This window comes from Oncorhynchus mykiss, chromosome 11 (genome assembly GCF_013265735.2).
Source record: "Oncorhynchus mykiss isolate Arlee chromosome 11, USDA_OmykA_1.1, whole genome shotgun sequence".
Classification (NCBI taxonomy): domain Eukaryota; kingdom Metazoa; phylum Chordata; class Actinopteri; order Salmoniformes; family Salmonidae; genus Oncorhynchus; species Oncorhynchus mykiss.
The window spans coordinates 78,184,086-78,208,644 of record NC_048575.1 but is presented as its reverse complement, the minus strand read 5'-3'; the positions used below and the strand labels follow the sequence as shown (position 1 = coordinate 78,208,644).

Sequence of the window (24,559 nt, the reverse complement as noted above, 5' to 3'; positions counted from 1 at the left end):
GTCTAACAGCTGGACTCACACAAAGGACGAGCACGTTCATCAGGCGGTCGATGCTGGTCCTCTTGAACGTGGTCTTCCCACAGTTCTGCATCAGTTTAGTCTCTGGACCTGGACCACAACCGGACCACAGGGTTAGTATTAAGTAAGAATTTAGAAGACAACTAAACAGCTGATAATTGACACAACCTGAATGTATAGAAGAATAGCTTTTAATAAAGGTTAGAAGCAAAATCTATTAGGTCAGTTAGTGTTAGGTATTCCCGGTTGAGGTTCATTATCTATACTGGCCAGCAGAGGGCGGTGTTAACTAACCTGTGAGCCAGAACTTGCCCTTACCTCTGCAAGCATGTCACTGTAAAGTCTACACCTGACAAATACAAGTTTATTGGATTTGACCCTTATCCTCTCAGCCTCCGAACAGCACCAGTCTTGACCTCTAACCTCTTACCTCCGAACAGCACAAGTCCTGACCTTTAACCTCTCACCTCAGAACAGTACCAGTCCTGACCTCTAACCTCTCACCTCCGAACAGCACCAGTCCGAAGCACCACTCTGTGTTCCTGAGGGTGCAGCCCCTCAGCAGGATCTTGTTGTTGTCCAGAGAGTATTTCTGACCAGCGTTTGTCAATGTTCCTGTGAAACGGTCCAGCCGGTTGTTGGGTGGCTCACAGCGCACCTCCCCTGGACAGGGTCAGGAGAAGAGGATGAGACACAGGGTTAGAAGGAGAGGATGAGACACAGGGTTAGAAGGAGAGGATGAGACACAGGGTTAGAAGGAGAGGATGAGACACAGGGTTAGGAGGAGAGGATGAGACACAGGGTTAGGAGAAGAGGATGAGACACAGGGTTAGAAGGAGAGGAGGATGAGACACAGGGTTAGGAGAAGAGGATGAGACACAGGGTTAGGAGAAGAGGATGAGACACAGGGTTAGAAGGAGAGGATGAGACACAGGGTTAGGAGAAGAGGATGAGACACAGGGTTAGAAGGAGAGGATGAGACACAGGGTTAGAAGGAGAGGATGAGACACAGGGTTAGGAGGAGAGGATGAGACACAGGGTTAGGAGGAGAGGATGAGACACAGGGTTAGGAGGAGAGAAGAGGATGAGACACAGGGTTAGGAGGAGAGGAGGATGAGACACAGGGTCAGGAGGAGAGGATGAGACACAGGGTTAGGAGGAGAGGATGAGACACAGGGTTAGGAGGAGAGGATGAGACACAGGGTTAGGAGGAGAGGATGAGACACAGGGTTAGGAGAAGAGGATGAGACACAGGGTTAGAAGGAGAGGAGGATGAGACACAGGGTTAGGAGAAGAGGAAGAGACACAGGGTTAGGAGAAGAGGATGAGACACAGGGTTAGAAGGAGAGGATGAGACACAGGGTTAGGAGAAGAGGATGAGACACAGGGTTAGAAGGAGAGGATGAGACACAGGGTTAGAAGGAGAGGATGAGACACAGGGTTAGGAGGAGAGGATGAGACACAGGGTTAGGAGGAGAGGATGAGACACAGGGTTAGGAGGAGAGAAGAGGATGAGACACAGGGTTAGGAGGAGAGGAGGATGAGACACAGGGTCAGGAGGAGAGGATGAGACACAGGGTTAGGAGGAGAGGATGAGACACAGGGTTAGGAGGAGAGGATGAGACACAGGGTTAGGAGAAGAGGACGAGACACAGGGTTAGAAGGAGAGGATGAGACACAGGGTTAGGAGGAGAGGACGAGACACAGGGTTAGGAGAAGAGGACGAGACAGGGTTAGGAGGAGAGGATGAGACACAGGGTTAGGAGAAGAGGATGAGACACAGGGTTAGGAGAAGAGAAGAGGATGAGACACAGGGTTAGGAGGAGAGGATGAGACACAGGGTTAGGAGGAGAGGAGGATGAGACACAGGGTTAGGAGGAGAGGATGAGACACAGGGTTAGGAGGAGAGGATGAGACACAGGGTTAGGAGAAGAGGACGAGACACAGGGTTAGAAGGAGAGGATGAGACACAGGGTTAGGAGAAGAGGATGAGACACAGGGTTAGAAGGAGAGGATGAGACACAGGGTTAGGAGGAGAGGATGAGACACAGGGTTAGGAGAAGAGGATGAGACACAGGGTTAGGAGGAGAGGATGAGACACAGGGTTAGGAGGAGAGGATGAGACACAGGGTTAGGAGGAGAGGATGAGACACAGGGTTAGGAGGAGAGGATGAGACACAGGGTTAGGAGGAGAGGATGAGACACAGGGTTAGGAGGAGAGAAGAGTGGGTATTCATATGCTTAAAACATCATTCATTTACTAGAGCACTGAACCCACATCTGATTTAAATATGCTGCTGTGTTTTTCTCTGGCATTTGGCTTCATGCTTTTATGATCATTATGGCGTGGCTACAAAGCAGGAGCAGTATGACTTTTTCCCCAGACTCTGATCAAAGGTCAGTTTATGCATTTCCCCCTTAATGGTTAATATTAGGATTTGGCTGATCCTGGATCTGTATCTAAGGGAAACTTCTACCCAGAGATAATACGTAGAAAGTGTCTAACCAACCCTCAGTGTAACTCACCATTGAAAGCCGCCAGGCTGTGGATCTTGTCTCCCATGTCTCCTGTTACTGTCAGAGCCTGCTTCACTTTTAGATTGGTCTCTCTGAGAGGTGGAGGAGAGAGGAGGAGAAAGAGGAGAAAGAAGAGAAGGAGGAGAAGGAGGGGAGAAGAGAAGGAGGAGGAGAAGGAGGAGGAGAAGGAGGAGAAGATGGGCAGAGGATGAGGAGAAGGAGAGAAGAGGATGAGGAGAAGGAGCAGGGAGGGAGATAAGGTATGAGGAGTGAGTACTAATAGACATAAGCTTAGCAAACTGAAACACACACACACACACACACACACACACAGACACAGACCCGTCCAGTTCAGCAGTCTCTATGTAGACCAGGTTGAGAGGTTCACTACTAGAGAGCAGCAACAGGTCTGCCTGAAATCACACAGAGATTCACAGAATCAGATTCACTGACTATCAAATACACTGAATATAGGCACCAGATTCACACCCAGTCTATCAGGATGGTCTCCTGTGCCAACTGATCTACACAATAGACTAACAGTGAGGTACAGTATGTTTCAGGGCTGAATCAGTATGTTTTAAGGAACTGACAGTTAGGTTGGTTCAGTTCTGTTCTCACCGTAACAAACTGGTTGTTTTCCAGTTTGATGATGTCGCCCACCTGAACGGACATCCATTTCTCACTCCGTAGTCTAGAGAGACAAATATGGAGAAGGAGAGGTGGGGGGGGTAGAGAGAGAGGGGGAGAGATAGAGAGTGTGTTGGTGGAGAGGGAGAGAGAGAGAGAAAAAAAGAGTGTGTGTTGGGGGAAAGAGGGAGAGAGAGAGAGAGAGAGAGAGAGTGTGGATGGAGAGAGAGCGTGGTGGGGGAGGGAGGGAGGGAGGGAGGGAGGGAGGGAGGGAGGGAGGGAGGGAGGGAGGGAGGGAGGGAGGGGAAAGTGAAAGAGAGAGAGAGAGAGAGAGAATTGTGAGTAGACATTAGGGATTCCCTGTTGTTTGGGGACAGTCAGGGGGAAATATAAGACTAAACATAACCACAAGGGTCAGACTGTAGATTGTATTTTCCTTTGAACCACTCTGTCGTTTAGTGTCCTCGAGTCAGGAGTCACATCAACAGGAAGAAAACAAACACTTCCTGTTGTCCTGCAGCTGCTTCCTATTGGCACCGAGAAAAGAGGACACGGTGCCTTACTGTCCCTGCCTTACGAACACATATTTGTTGTGGGAATGGATTTGTGTGGAGGACAGTGGTGAGAGTAGGATGGGGACAGGGAGCAGGGAGGGCCAGACAATATCTGACCACACACACACACACACAAACACAAACCAGTGGCCCATTATACTTTGTGTTGATAATGACACCAATAGTAGATCTGATGAACTTACTCTCCATCCATGAGCACTGTGACCTTCCTGTTGTTCACCTGGTTGTCACTCCTGTGGCGGTTCTGGTAAAACAGAGAGGATGATAAAATTCATTCAACATTAGTTTCTAACCTCAAGGTTCGTTTCCTGGTTAAATCCTGTTTGAATGGGACTGGTGAAAGGAGTTCATCGTTAAACTTTCTTCAGGTCAGAGGTTGTGTAAATGTTTGGTTTCGGTCTTCTCACCAGACCACCCAAAACTCGGACATCCCGCCACTGCGTCGCCAAAGATGGCCACCATCTCTTCACCAAGAGCCAATTATGATAAGCCAAATACGATGACCTCACTAAAGCTGTCGCTGGACCGTGAAGGCAGAAAGGTCTGTTTCTACGTCCCAAATGGCACATTATTCCTTATATAGTGCACTACCTTTTTGAGTCTATGGGTCCTGGTCTAAAGTAGTGTACTACAGCTCTATTGGTCCTGGTCTAAAGTAGTGTACTACAGCTCTATTGGTCCTGGTCTAAAGTAGTGCACTACATAGGGAATAGGGTGCCATTTGGGACCTGGTCTGTGTCTCCACCTGACCTAACAAACAGATGGTTGTTTTGCTACAGAGGTTAACGTGTAACCAGGTGAGATCACATTTCCCAGACCGGTTCAGTATCAGGTTGCCAGTAAAGTAGCAGTAGTGTTTGTTTAACCTGACAGCTGGAACTGAAAGTCTTTTTCCTTTGTATTGTTTTGGTATTGAAACTAAATTCCTGCTTGATTCAGGAAGTAGTGAAAGAACAAGCCCATGAGAGAGAGAGAGAGAGAGAGAGAGAGAGAGAGAGAGAGAGAGAGAGAGAGAGAGAGAGAGAGACAGCGAGAGAGAGACAGCGAGAAAGAGACAGCGAGAGAGAGACAGCGAGAGAGAGTCAGAGAGACAGAGAGAGAGAGAGACACAGAGAGAGAGAGAGAGAGAGAGAGAGAGAGAGATGAAAAGAAAAAGCTAAGAAGATATCTGCTTGGAATGGCGAAGGGCTGAGCAGCGGTAAGATGTGAAAGGTAAGGAGGGTGGCCCATATGCAGGATCCTCCTATATGTATACTCACTATGTCATCGGTAGCATCTTTAGCAGCCGTCACAGACAGCACCAGGACCAGAGGGACTACGGTCGTGAACCAGGACAGAGAGGAGATGGCAGGAATCACCTACCGCAACACAACATTCAACAAACACTCAGGTAACATTTATGCAACATCTACACAACATTTCACATTAATATAACAGACACCCCCATGATAGGGAGGAGATGGTGGTCATACAATTAGGAATTAGAATATTAGAATGATCATGAACCTTCTAATGACAGTATAAAGGGGAGGCAGGTAGCCTAGTGGTTAGAGTGTTGGACTAGTAACCGAAAAATTTGCAAGATCGAATCCCCGAGCTGACAAGGTACAAATCTGTCATTCTGCCCCTGAACAGGCAGTTAACCCACTGTTCCTAGGCCGTCATTGAAAATAAGAATTTGTTCTTAACTGACTTGCCTAGTTAAATCAAGGTAAAATTAAGGTCAGACATTTTGGTCAGTAAGTTGGTGTGCCATGGTTTGCCAATGCCTTGATAAGATTTTGTGTAAGATAATGAATTTGAAGAATTTATCTTCCCTGTATGTTTGTTAGCTAGCTAGCCAGACAGTTTTAGAGGAATGATTCCATTAATTGTTCAAATTAACTGCCAATATTCCAACATTCCATTCAAACAATGAGGCCAATCCACAGCCAGACACTGGCTGACATCATGATAGGACTTAGATAAGTTGTAAATGCAACAACATATTGTATCATATAATAACACTCATAGATTTCCAAGAAAACACAACATTGTCATTTATCGTCTGTTTACATATATTTTAGAGGCTATTTATACATAACTTTTGTATGAAACCTGCTTAAACTGCATTTATAATTAATTATATGGCAAAATTTTAAGTTGACAATACATCTAATAAACAATATCTGATATCTCAACTTTTATTTTCCTGCACAAGTCAAATCAGGATCCTGCCTCTACTGCCATTCATTCCAATTAGAGCGGTTTGGATTTCTCCCTGACCAATATGGCTGACATTTCCATCGCATTCTGCATTCATTTCTAACTCCGGCAGTGCAGTAATATCTAACAAAGTAATATCTAACAATTTCACAAAATATTAAACCAATACACATACATCTAATGTCAGAGCAGCATAGAGGCTCTGCTCTCTACTGGTCTCCATAGCTGTTTCTACTGTACATACTGTATGCTGTGATGAGATCTCTCTACTGGTCTCCATAGCTGTTTCTACTGTACATACTGTATGCTGTGATGAGATCTCTCTACTGGTCTCCATAGCGGTTTCTACTGTACATACTGTATGCTGTGATGAGATCTCTCTACTGGTCTCCATAGCGGTTTCTACTGTCCATACTGTATGCTGTGATGAGATCTCTCTACTGGTCTCCATAGCTGTTTCTACTGTACATACTGTATGCTGTGATGAGATCTCTCTACTGGTCTCCATAGCTGTTTCTACTGTACATACTGTATGCTGTGATGAGATCTCTCTATGTCAGGTATTTTTTTATTTTACCTTTATTTAACTTGGCAAGTCAGTTAAGAACAGTTAAGTCAGTTAAGAACAGTTAAGTCAGTTAAGAACAGTTAAGTCAGTTAAGAACAGTTAAGTCAGTTAAGAACAAATTCTTATTTACAATGACAGCCTACTCCGGCCAAACCTTGACGACGCTGGGCCAATTTTGCGCCACCCTATGGGACTTCCAATCACAGCCAGTTGTGATACAGCCTGGAATCGAACCAGGGTCTGTCATGACGCGTCTAACACTGGTGATGCAGTGCCTTAGACCGCTGCGCCACTCAGGAGCCTGGTATGTTTTGTGTTGTTTGTAAACCTCTATACAACAATGAGCTAAGTTGCAACGAGTCAACTTCCTCTCTCTCTTCCTCACTTCCTCAGTCACTGCACTTCATATCCTGTTTTCTTATTGGACCGATTGTAGCTTTACTGTGGAAATCATAGCCATCTCCTCCAACAAGGTCTGTCTCCAGCAGATAGTGTACCTTCTCAGGACACAGACTCTGTGAGACATACGAGGACAGACAGGTCTAATGGTGTCCGAGAGGATGTAGTGTTACTGCCAACCAGGTAGAATTATTCACATCAAACATCGTTGATCTTACGCTTCATAAACCACAGCTATAGACTAACAGTGAAATACTTACTACTGACGGTCCCAACAATGTAGAGAGAAAAATAGAGAAATTATAGAAAAATAGAAGAATAACGCGAGGAATAAATCCACAATAACTAGGCTGTATACACAGGGTACCAGTACTGAGTAACACTAACTAGGCTGTATACACAGGGTACCAGTACTGAGTAATGATAACTAGGCTGTATACACAGGGTACCAGTGCTGAGTAATGATAACTAGGCTGTATACACAGGGTACCAGTACTGAGTAATGATAACTAGGCTGTATACACAGGGTACAAGTACTGAGTAATGATAACTAGGCTGTATACACAGGGTACCAGTACTGAGTAATGATAACTAGGCTGTATACACAGGGTACCAGTACTGAGTAATGATAACTAGGCTGTATACACAGGGTACCAGTGCTGAGTAATGATAACTAGGCTGTATACACAGGGTTCCAGTACTGAGTAACAATAACTAGGCTGTATACACAGGGTACCAGTACTGAGTAACAATAACTAGGCTGTATACACAGGGTACCAGTGCTGAGTAATGATAACTAGGCTATATACACAGGGTACCAGTACTGAGTAATGATAACTAGGCTATATACACAGGGTACCAGTACTGAGTAATGATAACTAGGCTGTATACACAGGGTACCAGTACTGAGTAATGATAACTAGGCTGTATACACAGGGTACCAGTACTGAGTAATGATAACTAGGCTGTATACACAGGGTACCAGTGCTGAGTAACAATAACTAGGCTGTATACACAGGGTACCAGTACTGAGTAATGTTAACTGGCTGTATACACAGGGTACCAGTACTGAGTAACAATAACTAGGCTGTATACAAGGTTACCAGTACTGAGTAATGATAACTAGGCTGTATACACAGGGTACCAGTACTGAGTAACAATAACTAGGCTGTATACACAGGGTACCAGTACTGAGTAATGTTAACTGGCTGTATACACAGGGTACCAGTACTGAGTAACAATAACTAGGCTGTATACAAGGTTACCAGTACTGAGTAATGATAACTAGGCTGTATACACAGGGTACCAGTACTGAGTAACAATAACTAGGCTGTATACACAGGGTACCAGTACTGAGTAACAATAACTAGGCTGTATACACAGGGTACCAGTACTGAGTAACAATAACTAGGCTGTATACACAGGGTACCAGTACTGAGTAACGATAACTAGGCTGTATACACAGGGTACCAGTACTGAGTAACAATAACTAGGCTGTATACAAGGTTACCAGTACTGAGTAATGATAACTAGGCTGTATACACAGGGTACCAGTACTGAGTAACACTAACTAGGCTGTATACAAGGTTACCAGTACTGAGTAATGATAACTAGGCTGTATACACAGGGTACCAGTACTGAGTAACAATAACTAGGCTGTATACACAGGGTACCAGTACTGAGTAACAATAACTAGGCTGTATACACAGGGTACCAGTACTGAGTAACAATAACTAGGCTGTATACACAGGGTACCAGTACTGAGTAACGATAACTAGGCTGTATACACAGGGTACCAGTACTGAGTAACAATAACTAGGCTGTATACACAGGGTACCAGTACCGAGCAGATGTGTACGGGTATGAGGTCATTGAGGTAGATATGTACATATAGGTAGGGATAAAGTGACTAGGTAACAGATAATATACATTAACAGCAGCTAATGGGATGAGTCAAGAGTTATTGCAAAAAGGATCCATGCAGAAAGTCCGGGTAGCTATTGGTTAACTATTTAAATAACTATTTATGGCTTAGTTTTAGAAGCTGTTCAGGCTCCTGTTGGTTACAGACTTGGTGAATCGGTATCCCTTGCCGTGTGGTAGAAGAGAAAACAGTCTATGACTTGGGTGGCTGGAGTCTTTGACAATGTTTAGGCCCTTGCTCTGACACCACCTTGGTATAGAGGTCCTGGATGGCAGGGAGCTTGGCCCCAGTGATGGTAGTGCGTACTGGGCCGTATGCACTACCCTTTGTAGCGCCTTGTGGTCAGATGCCAAGCAGTTGCCATACCAAGTGGTGATGCGGCCAGTCAAGATGCTCTCAGTGGTGCAGCTGTTGAAGGTTTTGAGGATCTGAGGGCCCATGACAAATATTTTCAGGCTCCTGAGGGGGAAGAGGTGTTGTCGTGCTCTCTTCACGAATGTGTTGAAGTGTGTGGACCATGACAATTCCTTAGTGATGTGGACACCGAGGAACTTGAAGCTCTCGACCTGCTACACTATAGCCCCATCGATGTGGATGTGAGCATGCTTGGCCCTCCATTTCCTGTTGTCCACGATCAGCTCTTTTGTCTTGCTAACATTGAGGTAGAAGTTGTTGTCCTGGAACCACACAGCCAGGTCTATGACCTCCTCCCTGTAGGCTGTCTCGTCGTTGTCGGTGATCAGGCCTCCCACTGTTGTGTCGTCAGCAAACTTAATGATGGCGTTAGAGTCGTGTGAGGCCACACAGTTGTGGATGAACAGGGAGTACAGGAGGGGACTGAGCACACACCCGTGAAGGGCCCCCAAGTTGAGGATCAGCGTGACAGATGTGTTGTTGCCTACTCTCACCACCTGGGGGCGGCCCGTCAGGAAGTCCAGGATCCAGTTGCAGTCCCAGGGTTCTGAGCTTAGTGATCAACTTGGAGGGCACTATGGTGTTGAATGCTGAGCTATAGTCAATGAACAGCCTTCTTGCATAGACATTCCTTTTGTTCATGTGGGAAAGGGCAGTGCAATAGAGATTGTGTAATCTGTGGATCTGTTAGGGCGGTATGCGAATTGAAGTGGGTCCAGTCATTCGGAACAGATGGTGCACTCATGAATGGTTCAGTGTTGCTAGCCTTGATGCAAGCATAGAAAGTATTTAGCTCGCCTGATAGGCTCGCATCCCTGGACAGCTCGTGGCTGAGTTTCCCAATGTAGTCCGTGATAGTTTGCAAGCCCAGCCACATCCAACGAGTGTCAGAGCCGATGTAGTAGGATTCGATTTTGATCCTGTATTGACGCTTTCCCTGTTTGATGGTTTGTCGGAGGGTGTAGCGGGATTTCTTATAAGCGTCAGGGTTAGTGTCCCGCTCTTTGAATGAGGCACCTCTAGCCTTTAGCTCAGTGCAGATGTTGCCTGTAATCCATGGCTTCTGGTTGGGATATGTACGTATGGTCAATGTGGGGACGACGGCGTCGATGCAATTATTTATGAGGCCAGTGACTGATGTGGTAAACTCCTCAATGCCATCAGATGAATCCCGGGAACATATTCCAGTCTGTGATAGCGAAACAGTCCTGTAGCTTAGCATTTGATTCATCGGACCACTTCTGTATTGAGCACGTCCCCGGTACTTCCTGTTTGAGTCTTCCCCGACATTGCTGTTCTGTCCTGCCGATGTATAGAAAGACCAGTTTGATTTATATTTACCATGTCCTTGTTCAGCCACGACTTGGAGAAATATAGGATATTACAGTTCTTCAGATCACGTTGATAGGATAGTCTCGAATGGAGATCATCCAGTTTATTCTCCAGTGGTTGCACGTTCGCCAGTAGAACGGAGGGTAGAGGTGGTTTATCCACTCTCCGACGTAGTCTCGTAAAGTATCCCGCCGGGATATAACACCGGCGGGATACATCTATAACACCATCTCCTCCTTCTTCGAGTGTCGGGGATTTGACTCTGTCTTTTGCGTCCGAAGCATTGAAGTAGAAGTCCTCGTCCAAACCGAGGTTAGTGATAGTTGTTATGATGTCCAAAAGCTCTTTCCGGTCATAGGAAACGATGGCAGAAACGTTATGCTTGAAAAAAGTTAATATCAGCGCAAAAGAAAATACACAAAATAGCACAATTGGTCATGAGCCTGTACTACTGCTGCTATTCCCTCCAGCGCCATTCTAGAAACTAGGTACTAGCTAGTGTGTTCTAACTAGCTGCACAAGCAACAGTGGTTAACATAACATGATAATTGCGCCAACAGTTGTTGCCTTCTCACCAAGCTGCTTGCCTATTGTCCTGTAGCCCATCCCAGACTCTTGCAGGTCTACAATTTTATCCCTGATGTCCTTACACAGCTCTCTGGTCTTGGTCATTGTGGAGAGGTTGGAGTCTGTTTGATTGAGTGTGTGAACAGATGTCTTTTATACAGGTAACGAGTTCAAACAGGTGCAGTTAATACAGGTAATGAGTGGAGAACAAGAGTGATTCTTTAAGAAAAACTAACAGGTCTGTGAGAGCCGGAATTCTTACTGGTTGGTATGTGATCAAATACTTATGTCATGCAATAAAATGCAAATTAATTACTTAAAAATCATACAATGTGATTTTCTGGATTCCGTCTCTCACAGTTGAAGTGTACCTATGATAAAAATGACAGACCTCTACATGCTTTGTAAGTAGGAAAACCTGCAAAATCGGAAGTGTATCAAATACTTGTTCTCCCCACTGTATGTGCATATGTGTGCGTCTGTTCCACTCACTTGGAGTAGCAGCAGAATGAGGAAGTAAGCGTTGGCTATCCTCTGGAACTGTTCGAAGAGGTTGAGGGGCAGGAAGGTGAACGCGTTGTATTTAGACGTCTTAATGGCATTGGTCTGGGGGAGGGAGGGAGGGGAGGGAGGGAGGGATGGGGGAGGGGAGGGAGGGAGGGAGGGAGGGAGGGAGGGAGGGAGGGAGGGAGGGAGGGAGGGAGGGAGGGAGGGAGGGAGGGAGGGAGGGAGGGAGGGAGGGAGGGAGGGAGGGAGGGAGGGACAGACATAGGAAAAGAGAGAAAGTGTGTGAGTAAAAAAATAACATGATTTTAGAGAACACCATACATTGAGAAGCCAATGAGAACCCATACATTGAGAAGCCAATGAGAACCCATACATTGAGAAGCCAATGAAAACCCATACATTGATAAGCCAATGAGAACCCATACATTGAGAAGCCAATGAAAACCCATACATTGAGAAGCCAATGAGAACTCATACAAACATGTTCTCTGAGTGAACTTCCCCATAGCTCTGTCTCTGCCTGGCCTGATGGCAGATCAGTGCTGCTGAATTAGCCTAACTCAACCAAGGTTAAATAAGGGACACATTTCTACACTGAGATAGGAGGAAATGAAACCAACATGTTTTCCAACTGAGCAATGTGCAAGACAAGACAAGATGATACAATACAATACAAGATGACACAAGACAAGACGATACAAGACCTAGATGAGACAATATAATATAATTGAATGTGCAAGACAAGACAAGATGATACAATACAATACAAGATGACACAAAACAAGACGATACAAGACCTAGATGAGACAATATAATATAATCCAATGTGCAAGACAAGATGATACAATACAATACAAGATGACACAAAACAAGACGATACAAGACCTAGATGAGACAATATAATATAATCCAATAGAAGACAAGACGATACAATACAATACAAGATGATACAAGACGAGACAATATAATATAATCCAATAGAAGACAAGACCATTTAATACAAGACAATAGAAGACAAGATAATAGCAAATAAGACAATAGAAGATAGGACATCATGTTAGGAGCTGTGTGCTGAGTCTAGTGTGTTAGTGTGTTAGTGTGTGTGTGTGTGTGTGTGTGTGTGTGTGTGTGTGTGTGTGTAAGAGAGTGAGCCTTTATTTCAGTTTGGTTTAAACGGTTGACAACTTTAGATCGCTACACTCTTAGAAAACAAAGGTGCCATCTAAAATCTAAAATAGTTATTTGGCTGTCCCCATAGGAGAACCCTTCGGAGAACACTTTTTGGTTCCAGGTAGAACCTTTTTGAGTTCCATGTAAAACCAGATGGTTCTACATGGAACCAAAAAGGGTTCTCCGATTTGGGACACCCGAAAAACCCTTTTTGGAAGAGTGTACTTTCCAACAGGCAGCATTTAGTTTCATTCCATTAGAAGCTAACTTCTCAGAGGTCAGGGACTTGTGGTGCTGGCTACAATCCTAACATAGAAGAACTGGATGTTTACATTACTCTGGTCTCGAAACTCAAGAGTTGTTCCCTAAACAAGTTAGATCTAGGAGAATAAAAACCTGGGAATGGGAGAGGAGAGGAGAGGAGAGGAGAGAGAGAGAGAGAGAGAGAGAGAGAGAGAGAGAGAGAGAGAGAGAGAGAGAGAGAGAGAGAGAGAGAGAGAGAGAGAGAGAGAGAGAGAGAGAGAGAGAGAGAGAGAGAGAGAGAGAGAGAGAGAGAGAGAGAGAGAGAGAGAGAGAGAGAGAGAGAGAGAGAGAGAGAGAGAGAGAGAGAGAGAGAGAGAGAGAGAGAGAGAGAGAGAGAGAGAGAGAGAGAGAGAGAGAGAGAGAGAGAGAGAGAGAGAGAGAGAGAGAGAGAGAGAGAGAGAGAGAGAGAGAGAGAGAGAGAGAGAGAGAGAGAGAGAGAGAAGAGAGAGAAGAGAGAGAGAAGAGAAGAGAGAGAAGAGAGGAGAGAGAGAGAGGGAGAGAGAGAGAGAGAGAGAGAGAGAGAGAGAGAGAGAGAGAGAGAATAGAGAGAAGAGAGAGAGAGAGAAGAGAGAGAAGAGAGAGAGAAGAGAAGAGAGAGAGAGAGAGAGAGAGAGAGAAGAGAGAGAAGAGAGAGAGAAGAGAAGAGAGAGAAGAGAGGAGAGAGAGAGAGAGAGAGAGAGAGAGTTCCGGAGTTCCAAATTGAGCAGCTGCTGAAAAATGAGCTCCTGTATATATTGAGATTTAAATGGTTTTTTAGAGTGAAGTACATCGAAAAAATCAAAAGAAAACTGCAAGACTCAATCAAGACTCAATAGAAGACAATACAAGCAACAAACCAAAAAGACAGGATTTTGAAAAAGTAACTATTTTTCATAAAATTATACAGTTATCTTAGCTAGCTGAATTGTTAGCTGAATTGTTTACATGTTGCTAAGCAGTTGCTAGGGACTCTCCTGGAAGAAGCTAGCTAGCTTACAAAGAATAACAAAAAAAATATATAGTTAACAGAAGAAAGGAAGACAAAATAAGGACAAAATAAGGACAGAAGAAAAAAGGAAAAGAAAAAAGGACAACAAAGTGAAACAGTCCTCTGAAGAAACAAGAGAGCATTATACAAGAAACAGCACTTCTATTGCAACATTGTAGCCAACATCACCAGCGTTGCTATGGAAATTGTTTACCCACCAGACATCCAAACAGAGAAAGCTAAGAAAAGTTTCAAAGGTTTGTTGATGGGACAGAACCATGAATGCCTGTTTGCAGATCTTACCAGTTACAAAACAAGAGCAAATTTAATTTTTAATACCAATCGAGGGAACATATGGAAAAAGGTTATTTGCAACCATTTCCCTTTCTCAAAAAAGAGGGGCATCAGCCAAGGATGTCAGATCAGCATTTTTGAAGAAGCTGACCAGAGCAACACATATCAAACAGTAAACTTATATAATAATGGAACTGTATTGATACAAGGCAATGATTCAAGCCTCCAGGCTTTTGAGAATAGGTTTGCTACCCTAAAAGAAGACGCTGACATCATCTCAGAAAATGAGGAAAAAGTCAAGGAGGGAGATGGAGAAAAGCAGACCCCAATGGTCTCTGTGACCCAGCAGGAAGCCCTCAACGTCCCTTTACCTACCTCACCTGCAGCAGACAGAGTCAAGGACATGACAATTTCAATAAGAACACCTGCTATGCAACGTTTCCACAACACCCTCTCTCTAGTCGAAGCAGAGGTCATAGAACTCAGAGAGAAGAAGCTTCAAGAGGAGGACACTGTCCAGAAACTCAAAGAAGAGATGAAACAGTTCAGGGAGGAGAGCAGAGCATCCATAGCTAAATTAGAAAGCAGAATGGACAAGCTGAGTCAGACAAATGATGACCTCAGAGACCATCTGAGCACAACTAGAAAGGAGCTCGAACAAAAAGAGAGGTACATTGACACCCTCAACCGGCAGAGAGTCATTGTGTCCTCTGCATCTAGAAAACATGTCCACCAGCTTGGTACAACACAAGCAGAACCTGAGACCAGCATGGCCTCCACTACACAGCCGGATGACACTGCACCAGCCTACCAGTCTGCTCCAGCCCAGGTCAACCTACCAGCCTCTCAGTCTGCTCCAGCCCAGGTCAACCTACCAGCCTCCCAGTCTGCTCCAGCCCAGGTCAGAATACCAGCCTCCCAGTCTGCTCCAGCCCAGGTTAACCTACCAGCCTCCCAGTCTGCTCCAGCCCAGGTCAACCTACCAGCCTCCCAGTCTGCTCCAGCCCAGGTCAGAATACCAGCCTCCCAGTCTGCTCCAGCCCAGGTTAACCTACCAGCCTCCCAGTCTGCTCCAGCCCAGGTCAGAATACCAGCCTCCCAGTCTGCTCCACCCAGACAATCACCCACAACTGCAATTCTAATTGATTCAAATGGGAAGTTCTTAGTCCAGGAAAGATTATTCCCTAGACACCAGGTGTATAAGTTCTGGTGTCCTACAACTGAGAGTGCAATGCAGCTACTCAGTCAGACCAGGATTGACACCCCTGACAACATCATCATCCACACTGGCACAAACGACCTTCATGCCAAAGGTGAAAATGTATCTGGGGCAGTGAGAAGAGTGGCAGAACGGGCACAGGCTATGTTCCCAACAACCAATATAGTTGTGTCCACCCTCCTACCAAGAAAAGACTTCCCAGAAAAGTTGATCGACAAAATAAATCAACAGATCACTGTGGACTGTGCCTCACTGCTCAACGTCAGAACGGCTCACCACCCCACTCTGACATGTCAACACTTATATGATAATATACATCTTGATCAGGACAGTATCAGAACCTTTGCCAAGGACCTAAAAGATGCAACACTTGGCAGGGACCCACACACCCATCACCCCAGCAACAAAGGTCCCCCGCCCCACCTTCTGAAACAACAGTACCTCCACCATCCCGAGGAGAAAAGAGCCAGACATGGCTTATTACAGCACAGCTCTACTAGACCAGGCCCAACACAGCACAGCTCTACTAGACCAGGCCCAACACAGCACAGCTCTACTAGACCCGGCCCATCACAACACAGCTCTACTAGACCTGGCCCATCACAACAAAGCTCTACTAGACCTGGCCCATCACAACACAGCTCTACTAGACCTGGCCCATCACAACACAGCTCTACTAGACCTGGCCCATCACAACAAAGCTCTACTAGACCCGGCCCATCACAACACAGCTCTACTAGACCCGGCCCATCACAACACAGCTCTACTAGACCCGGCCCATCACAACACAGCTCTACTAGACCCGGCCCATCACAACACAGCTCTACTAGACCTGTCCCATCACAACACAGCTCTACTAGACCCAGCCCATCACAACACAGCTCTGACCACTACTCCAGGGTCGGTCAGAACACTGCCCTTCAGGGAAGTAGACCACATGATGCAGTCCACACCATGTATCAATTAGATCGTCAGCCTACATATGCTGAGGTAACCTCTGGCAGAAGACCCCTAGAACAATCAGAGATAGGAGAGGTGCGCCAACTACTGCAACTAATATGCAGACTACTGAGCTAGACAGTCCCTTTAATTCACACACGGGCACGCACGCGCACACACACACACACAAACACACAGGGTTGCAGATTGCACATAACATAAGTACAATGCAATCTTATTCCATTCTTATTCATTTGTTTACAAATATTCCTAAATGTATTGACACCGGTATTATAATAATTATTATATGTAATGGTGTGTGTGTGTGTGTGTGTGTGTGCGCGTGTGTGTGTATGTATGTATGTATGTGTGTATATGTGTATGTGCATGTATGTGTGTATATATATATATATATATATATATGTATGTGTATGTGTATATATATGTATATATATATGTATGTATGTATGTATGTGTGTGTGTGTGTATGTATGTGTGTGTGTGTGTGTGTATGTATGTATGTATGTGTGTATATGTATGTGTATGTATATATGTGTATGTATGTGTATGTGTATGTATATATATATGTATATGTATATGTATGTGTATATATATATGTATGTGTATGTATATATGTATGTATATGTGTATATATGTATGTATATATATGTATATGTGTATATATGTATGTATATATATGTATATATACATATTTTATTTTTTTTGATGTACTTTACTCAAACCAGTGAATATCACTTATTATAAATGAGATCATTAACTATCAGCTCTTGGAATATCCAGGGCCTATACTCTTCACATTTTGGTTATAAAACAACTAATCCAGAATTGATTAAAAACATCAAGGGACAGGACATCATAATCCTACTGGAAACATGGTGTCGTGGAGACATAGATACTCAGTGTCCCTCAGGCTATAGAGAAAGTTTACTACCATCAATCAAACATAAAAATGTTAAACGGGGCCGAGACTCAGGTGGAATCATCATTTGGCATAAGCAGGACTTAGCACTGAATGAAATGAAAAAAGGTACCACTCACATTTGGCTAAAACTTAACAAAGGTACAATCTATTGTGACAATGATGTATACATATGTGCAGCTTATGCTCCTCCTTCAGATTCATCATATTATGATGATCAGTTTTTTGACAATCTCCAGACAGAAATCATTACATTTCAGGCGCAGGGTAAAGTGCTTCTTTGTGGAGATTTCAATGCAAGAACAGGTTCTGAGCCTGACTACACTGATGCGGGAGGTAACCACCACATATTTGGACACCCCTCCTTGTACAGTAGCCCTATTATAAATAATAGAAACAGTCCTGACCAAATACTGAACAAAAATGGAAAAGAGTTAGTACATCTCTGTCGAGCCTTAGGCCTGTACATGCTTAATGGTAGAATCAGAGGGGACTCTTTAGGTCAGTTTACTTACTGCTCAGCTCTTGGGACAAGTGTAGTCGATTATGCCATCACTGACATTGACCCCTCCTCCATTAGTGCATTCACTGTCAGACCACAGACACCATTGTCAGATCACAGTCAGATCAACGTGTTTCTGAAGAAATTAACCGGCAATATTCATTCAAAAAAACAGCCCAATAAACTTTACAACATAAACCAATCGTTCAGATGGGCTCCAAACAGTGCAGAGGCATTCATTGAAACATTGAACTCAAATGAAATGATGAACTCTATACAGTTTTTCAATAACTCACTGTACCAAAACAATAAAGATGGTGTCAATTCAGCTACCCAAAACATCAACTGCATATTCCAAAAAGCAGCATCGAAAGCAAATTTGAGAAAACCAAAGCAATGCAACATCAGAAGCAAAAATCAAAATGTTACTGACAAATGGTTTGATAATGAATGTAAAACAATTAGAAAACACCTAAGACAAATGTCAAACAAAAAACATAAGCAGCAAAACAACCCAGAGCTACGATATGAATACTTTGAAACTCTGAAACAGTATAAACAAACACTGAAATGCAAGAAATTGAATTATACCAACAAGACACTTGATGAAATTGAAAACGCAATTGACCAAAATCAGTTCTGGGACATGTGGAACAATTTAAGCACATCAAAGCCACAAGAATTAGCCATACAAGATGTAGGAATTTGGAAAACTTACTTTGATAATCTATACAAAAACATCCCACAAAAAGACTTAAACCAGAACCAATTAGAAATTAAAGAAAAATTGAACATCCTGGAATCAGTCATTAAAAACAACCAAAATCCATTAGATTACCCAATAACCCAACAAGAACTAAATGAAAAGCTAAAATCTATTAAATCAAAAAAGGCTTGTGGTATAGACAACATCAGAAATGAAATGCTGAAAAACAGCACACCTGAGTTGCAAAATGCTGTGCTTAAATTGTTCAACATGGTTTTAACTTCTGGCTGCTTCCCTGATGTCTGGAACCAGGGGCTCATCTCCCCTATCCACAAAAGTGGAGACAAATCAGACCCCAATAATTACAGGGGAATTTGCGTCAACAGTAACTTGGGAAAGATTTTCTGTAGCATTTTGAATTCAAGAATTCAAACCTTTCTTCAAGAAAAAAATGTAATAAGTAAATGTCAAATTGGCTTTCTCCCTAACCATCGCACTACTGACCATATATACACCTTACACACACTAATTAATAAACACGTCCACCAAAAAAAAGAGGGCAAAATCTTTGCTTGCTTTATTGACTTTAAAAAAGCATTTGATTCGATTTGGCACGAAGGGCTATTCTACAAAATTCTACAAAGTGGGCTTGGTGGTAAGGTGTATGACTTAATAAAATGTATGTACACAGAAAATAAGTGTGCAATAAAAATCAAAAACCAAAGAACAGAATTTTTTTCACAATATCGAGGTGTGAGACAAGGCTGCAATTTGAGTCCAAATCTTTTCAACATTTATATCAATGAATTAGCAGACATGTTGGACCAATCTCCAGCCCCAGGACTCACACTATTTGACACAGAGGTGAAATACCTGCTATATGCTGATGACTTGGTACTTCTATCACCAACCAAAGAAGGTCTTCAACAAAACATTAATATTCTGGAGCAATATTGCCATAATTGGGCCCTGGCAGTAAATTTCCAAAAAACTAAAATCATGATTTTCCAAAAAAAACCCAGATGTCAGAAACAAAAATGTAAATTCACCCTGAACAACACCTTAATTGAACACACAAAAAATTACACCTACCTTGGTCTGACCATATCTGCATCGGGAAACTTTAATATGGCAGTGAAGGCACTCAAAGAAAAAGCCCGCAGAGCAATGTATGCAATAAAAATGAAATTATTCAAAATCAACATCCCAATTAGAATTTGGACTAAAATATTTGACAGTGTAATCCTACCAATAGCACTTTATGGAAGTGAGGTTTGGGGGCCACTCAATAAACTGGATTTTAAAATGTGGGACAAACATCCAATTGAAACCCTACATGCAGAATTCTGTCGGAAAATTCTACAAGTCCAGAGAAATACACCAACTAATGCATGTAGGGCAGAATTGGGCCGTTTTCCAGTAATAATGAAAATACAGAAAAGATCATTAAAATTTTGGCTACATCTAAATTCAAGTCCAAATTCGAGTCTGCAATTTAAAGCACTTCAAGCCCAAGAGCTGAGCCCAGAAACGAGCCCTCTCAGTCAGCTGGTGTTGGACCTCACCAATCAAGCTGACACCAGCACTGCTTCAAAAGAAAGAATTCCAATAAACAAAATCATGAACCAATCAAAGGAATCATACTTACAATACTGGAAAAACGAAACAAAATCCCAAAGCCGACTAAATTGCTATCTGACCCTAAACAGAGAATATGAATTGGCTGATTATCTCTACTCTGTCAGAGATACGAAGCAGAGACAGATCCTTACCAAGTACAGGCTGAGTGACCACCGATTGGCAATAGAAACCGGCAGACATAAAAAGACATGGCTACCCAAAGAGGAGCGTGTATGTGGTCACTGCATGACAGGGGAGGTAGAGACAGAGATGCACTTTCTCCTTTACTGTGATAAATATTCCTCACAAAGAGATTCATTATTCACAGAAATGACTACATATATTCCACATTTTTACAAATTGAACCCAGAGGAAAAACTAAGAATACTCATGGGCGAAGGAGCAATGGCTCCTCTTGCAGCCAAATATGTATTTTCCTGCCATAGCCTGAGGGACACTGAATAATAACATCTGCATAGTAAACAGTAACTTACTTATTATTACTATTATTGTTATTACTATAATTATTAATGTTTACTGTAGACTGTTACCATTTTATTGTATTTATTTTTGTATTATTATTTACTACCATTTTATATTATTATTTGCTATCATTTACAATTTTGTTACAATGTATATTGTATACATTGTTGCTTTGGCAATATTGACACAATGTTTTTCATGCCAATAAAGCAGCTTGAATTTGAATTTGAATTTGAATTTGAATTTGAGAGAGAGAGAGAGAGAGAGAGAGAGAGAGAGAGAGAGTCAGAGAGAGGAACGACAGCTAGCAGTAGTGGGTGGATCTCAGTAGTAAACTAAAGTGTGTTTATAATATGAATGTAATCTGAAACTCCTCAGTAGATGTCTGAAACAATGTCCCGTCCACTCAAATCTTTGAACACGGTAAAGCCATATGTTTCTATGTTTACGTGAGGTCCACTCAACATGCTGTTTCCTATATTACTCCCATGTAATGTTTCCCCTCTCCTGTAGTAATAGTGTGTGTAACTACTAAACCAGACCACCAGACACTATGACCCCTGGCTGGGAGCCAGCCACATGACAATAACCAGACAGTAACATATATATAGTCTGGTCCCAAGGGACTGATCTATACTCAGTACAGTAATATATATAGTCTGGTCCCAGGGGACTGATCTATACTCAGTACAGTAATATATATAGTCTGGTCCCAGGGGACTGATCTATACTCAGTACAGTAATATATATAGTCTGGTCCCAGGGGACTGATCTATACTCAATACAGTAACATATATAGTCTGGTCCCAGGGGACTGATCTATACTCAGTACAGTAATATATATATATAGTCTGGTCCCAGGGGACTGATCTATACTCAGTACAGTAATATATATATATAGTCTGGTCCCAGGGGACTGATCTATACTCAGTACAGTAATATATATAGTCTGGTCCCAGGGGACTGATCTATACTCAATACAGTAATATATATAGTCTGGTCCCAGGGGACTGATCTATACTCAGTACAGTAATATATATAGTCTGGTCCCAGGGGACTGATCTATACTCAATACAGTAATATATATAGTCTGGTCCCAGGGGACTGATCTATACTCAGTACAGTAATATATATAGTCTGGTCCCAAGGGACTGATCTATACTCAGTACAGTAAAATATATAGTCTGGTCCCAAGGGACTGATCTATACTCAGTACAGTAATATATATAGTCTGGTCCCAAGGGACTGATCTATACTCAGTACAGTAACATATATAGTCTGGTCCCAGGGGACTGATCTATACTCAGTACATTAACATATATATAGTCTGGTCCCAGGGGACTGATCTATACTCAGTACAGTAACATATATATAGTCTGGTCCCAGGGGACTGATCTATACTCAGTACAGTAATATATATAGTCTGGTCGCAGGGGACTGATCTATACTCAGTACAGTAACATATATATAGTCTGGTCCCAGGGGACTGATCTATACTCAGTACAGTAATATATATATATAGTCTGGTCCCAGGGGACTGATCTATACTCAGTACAGTAATATATATAGTCTGGTCCCAGGGGACTGATCTATACTCAGTACAGTAATATATATATATAGTCTGGTCCCAGGGGACTGATCTATACTCAGTACAGTAATATATATAGTCTGGTCCCAGGGGACTGATCTATACTCAGTACAGTAACATATATAGTCTGGTCCCAGGGGACTGATCTATACTCAGTACAGTAATATATATAGTCTGGTCCCAAGGGACTGATCTATACTCAGTACAGTAACATATATAGTCTGGTCCCAGGGGACTGATCTATACTCAGTACAGTAATATATATATATAGTCTGGTCCCAGGGGACTGATCTATACTCAGTACAGTAATATATATAGTCTGGTCGCAGGGGACTGATCTATACTCAGTACAGTAATATATATAGTCTGGTCCCAGGGGACTGATCTATACTCAGTACAGTAATATATATATATAGTCTGGTCCCAGGGGACTGATCTATACTCAGTACAGTAATATATATAGTCTGGTCCCAGGGGACTGATCTATACTCAGTACAGTAACATATATAGTCTGGTCCCAGGGGACTGATCTATACTCAGTACAGTAATATATATAGTCTGGTCCCAGGGGACTGATCTATACTCAGTACAGTAATATATATATATAGTCTGGTCCCAGGGGACTGATCTATACTCAGTACAGTAATATATATAGTCTGGTCCCAGGGGACTGATCTATACTCAGTACAGTAATATATATATATAGTCTGGTCCCAGGGGACTGATCTATACTCAGTACAGTAATATATATAGTCTGGTCCCAGGGGACTGATCTATACTCAGTACAGTAACATATATAGTCTGGTCCCAGGGGACTGATCTATACTCAGTACAGTAATATATATAGTCTGGTCCCAAGGGACTGATCTATACTCAGTACAGTAACATATATAGTCTGGTCCCAGGGGACTGATCTATACTCAGTACAGTAACATATATATAGTCTGGTCCCAGGGGACTGATCTATACTCAGTACAGTAATATATATAGTCTGGTCCCAGGGGACTGATCTATACTCAGTACAGTAACATATATAGTCTGGTCCCAGGGGACTGATCTATACTCAGTACAGTAATATATATAGTCTGGTCCCAGGGGACTGATCTATACTCAGTACAGTAACATATATAGTCTGGTCCCAGGGGACTGATCTATACTCAGTACAGTAATATATATAGTCTGGTCCCAGGGGACTGATCTATACTCAGTACAGTAATATATATAGTCTGGTCCCAGGGGACTGATCTATACTCAGTACAGTAATATATATAGTCTGGTCCCAGGGGACTGATCTATACTCAGTACAAAAGGCCTACCCAAACACACACACAAACCAGGATGGTGAGACATACGTTTTACCCCTGTGAATACCATGTACATAGGCACCCTCATACACACACACTCAAGTAAACTCACCGCATATCTGAAGGAGAGGTTATGCTCTCTGTCGTTTGCCCTCAGTTTCCTCTCCAACTCTGAGAGAACCAGACAGACAGACAGACAGACAGACAGACAGACAGACAGACAGACAGACAGACAAAAAGATAATTACTTGACAGTGAATGCTGTAGTAATTAATTTAGACTATATAGTCAGGTAATACTGCAGTAATAAAGAGTAACGTTGCAGTAATGTCTGAGTGTCTGAGATGGGGAGATGGGAGAGGACAGGAGAAAAGGAGAGGACAGATGGCGGGGTAGACATTCTCTGTATTTTTAACTACGAAACATCATGAGAACAGGGAGGTTGGTCGCCTCCTCACCTCTCTCTTTCTTCTTGGCACAGTCCAGCCCAAACAACGTCATCTTCTCTGCTTCTTCATCTACCCGTGGTGTTTGTCTGGGGAAAGAGAGACCAGGATATGTTGTGTACTGACGTACCATTCCATTCTCACAGTAACACCTTGGCTTTAAACTATCATTGTGACTACCGTCACAGTGTGAAACGTGTATCTTTAAAAGTACGTTGTCGTTCCTAAATGGGTTCTGCTTCTCCTGGAGAGGTGGTTTTGAGTTGGTAGACAAACTTGCGTAGGAGAGGTTGAATTCTCCCCGACAAACACACAGTTCAGTGCAGGGTGTTCAGTGTAACAGGGCTGGACCATGCTGCCATTTCATTGCTATTAAATCATTTTCCATAAAGTGCTCTATGAGGTGTTCCGTACCCAACCCC

General features: G+C 43.1%; 1 protein-coding gene across 2 annotated transcripts in view; it reads right to left on the bottom strand.

Moving 5' to 3' along the window:
* LOC110536435 (phospholipid-transporting ATPase ID) overlaps nucleotides 1–24,559 on the bottom strand; it is a 59,097-nt gene that overhangs the window by 18,228 nt on the left and 16,310 nt on the right. Inside the window, exons 2-11 of one of the 2 annotated variants that reach the window (XM_036936446.1) lie at nucleotides 24,150–24,226; nucleotides 23,804–23,862; nucleotides 11,642–11,755; nucleotides 5,000–5,098; nucleotides 3,923–3,984; nucleotides 3,157–3,229; nucleotides 2,878–2,948; nucleotides 2,545–2,627; nucleotides 523–681; nucleotides 20–108 (exon numbers count right to left, since the gene is read on the bottom strand). In XM_036936446.1, the coding sequence (XP_036792341.1) occupies nucleotides 20–108; nucleotides 523–681; nucleotides 2,545–2,627; nucleotides 2,878–2,948; nucleotides 3,157–3,229; nucleotides 3,923–3,984; nucleotides 5,000–5,098; nucleotides 11,642–11,755; nucleotides 23,804–23,862; nucleotides 24,150–24,192 (852 nt within the window). In that variant the 5' untranslated portion in view covers nucleotides 24,193–24,226. Of the gene's footprint in view, nucleotides 1–19; nucleotides 109–522; nucleotides 682–2,544; nucleotides 2,628–2,877; nucleotides 2,949–3,156; nucleotides 3,230–3,922; nucleotides 3,985–4,999; nucleotides 5,099–11,157; nucleotides 11,205–11,641; nucleotides 11,756–23,803; nucleotides 23,863–24,149; nucleotides 24,227–24,559 lie in introns of those variants that run through there. The other variant, XM_036936447.1, reaches the window with a different exon arrangement.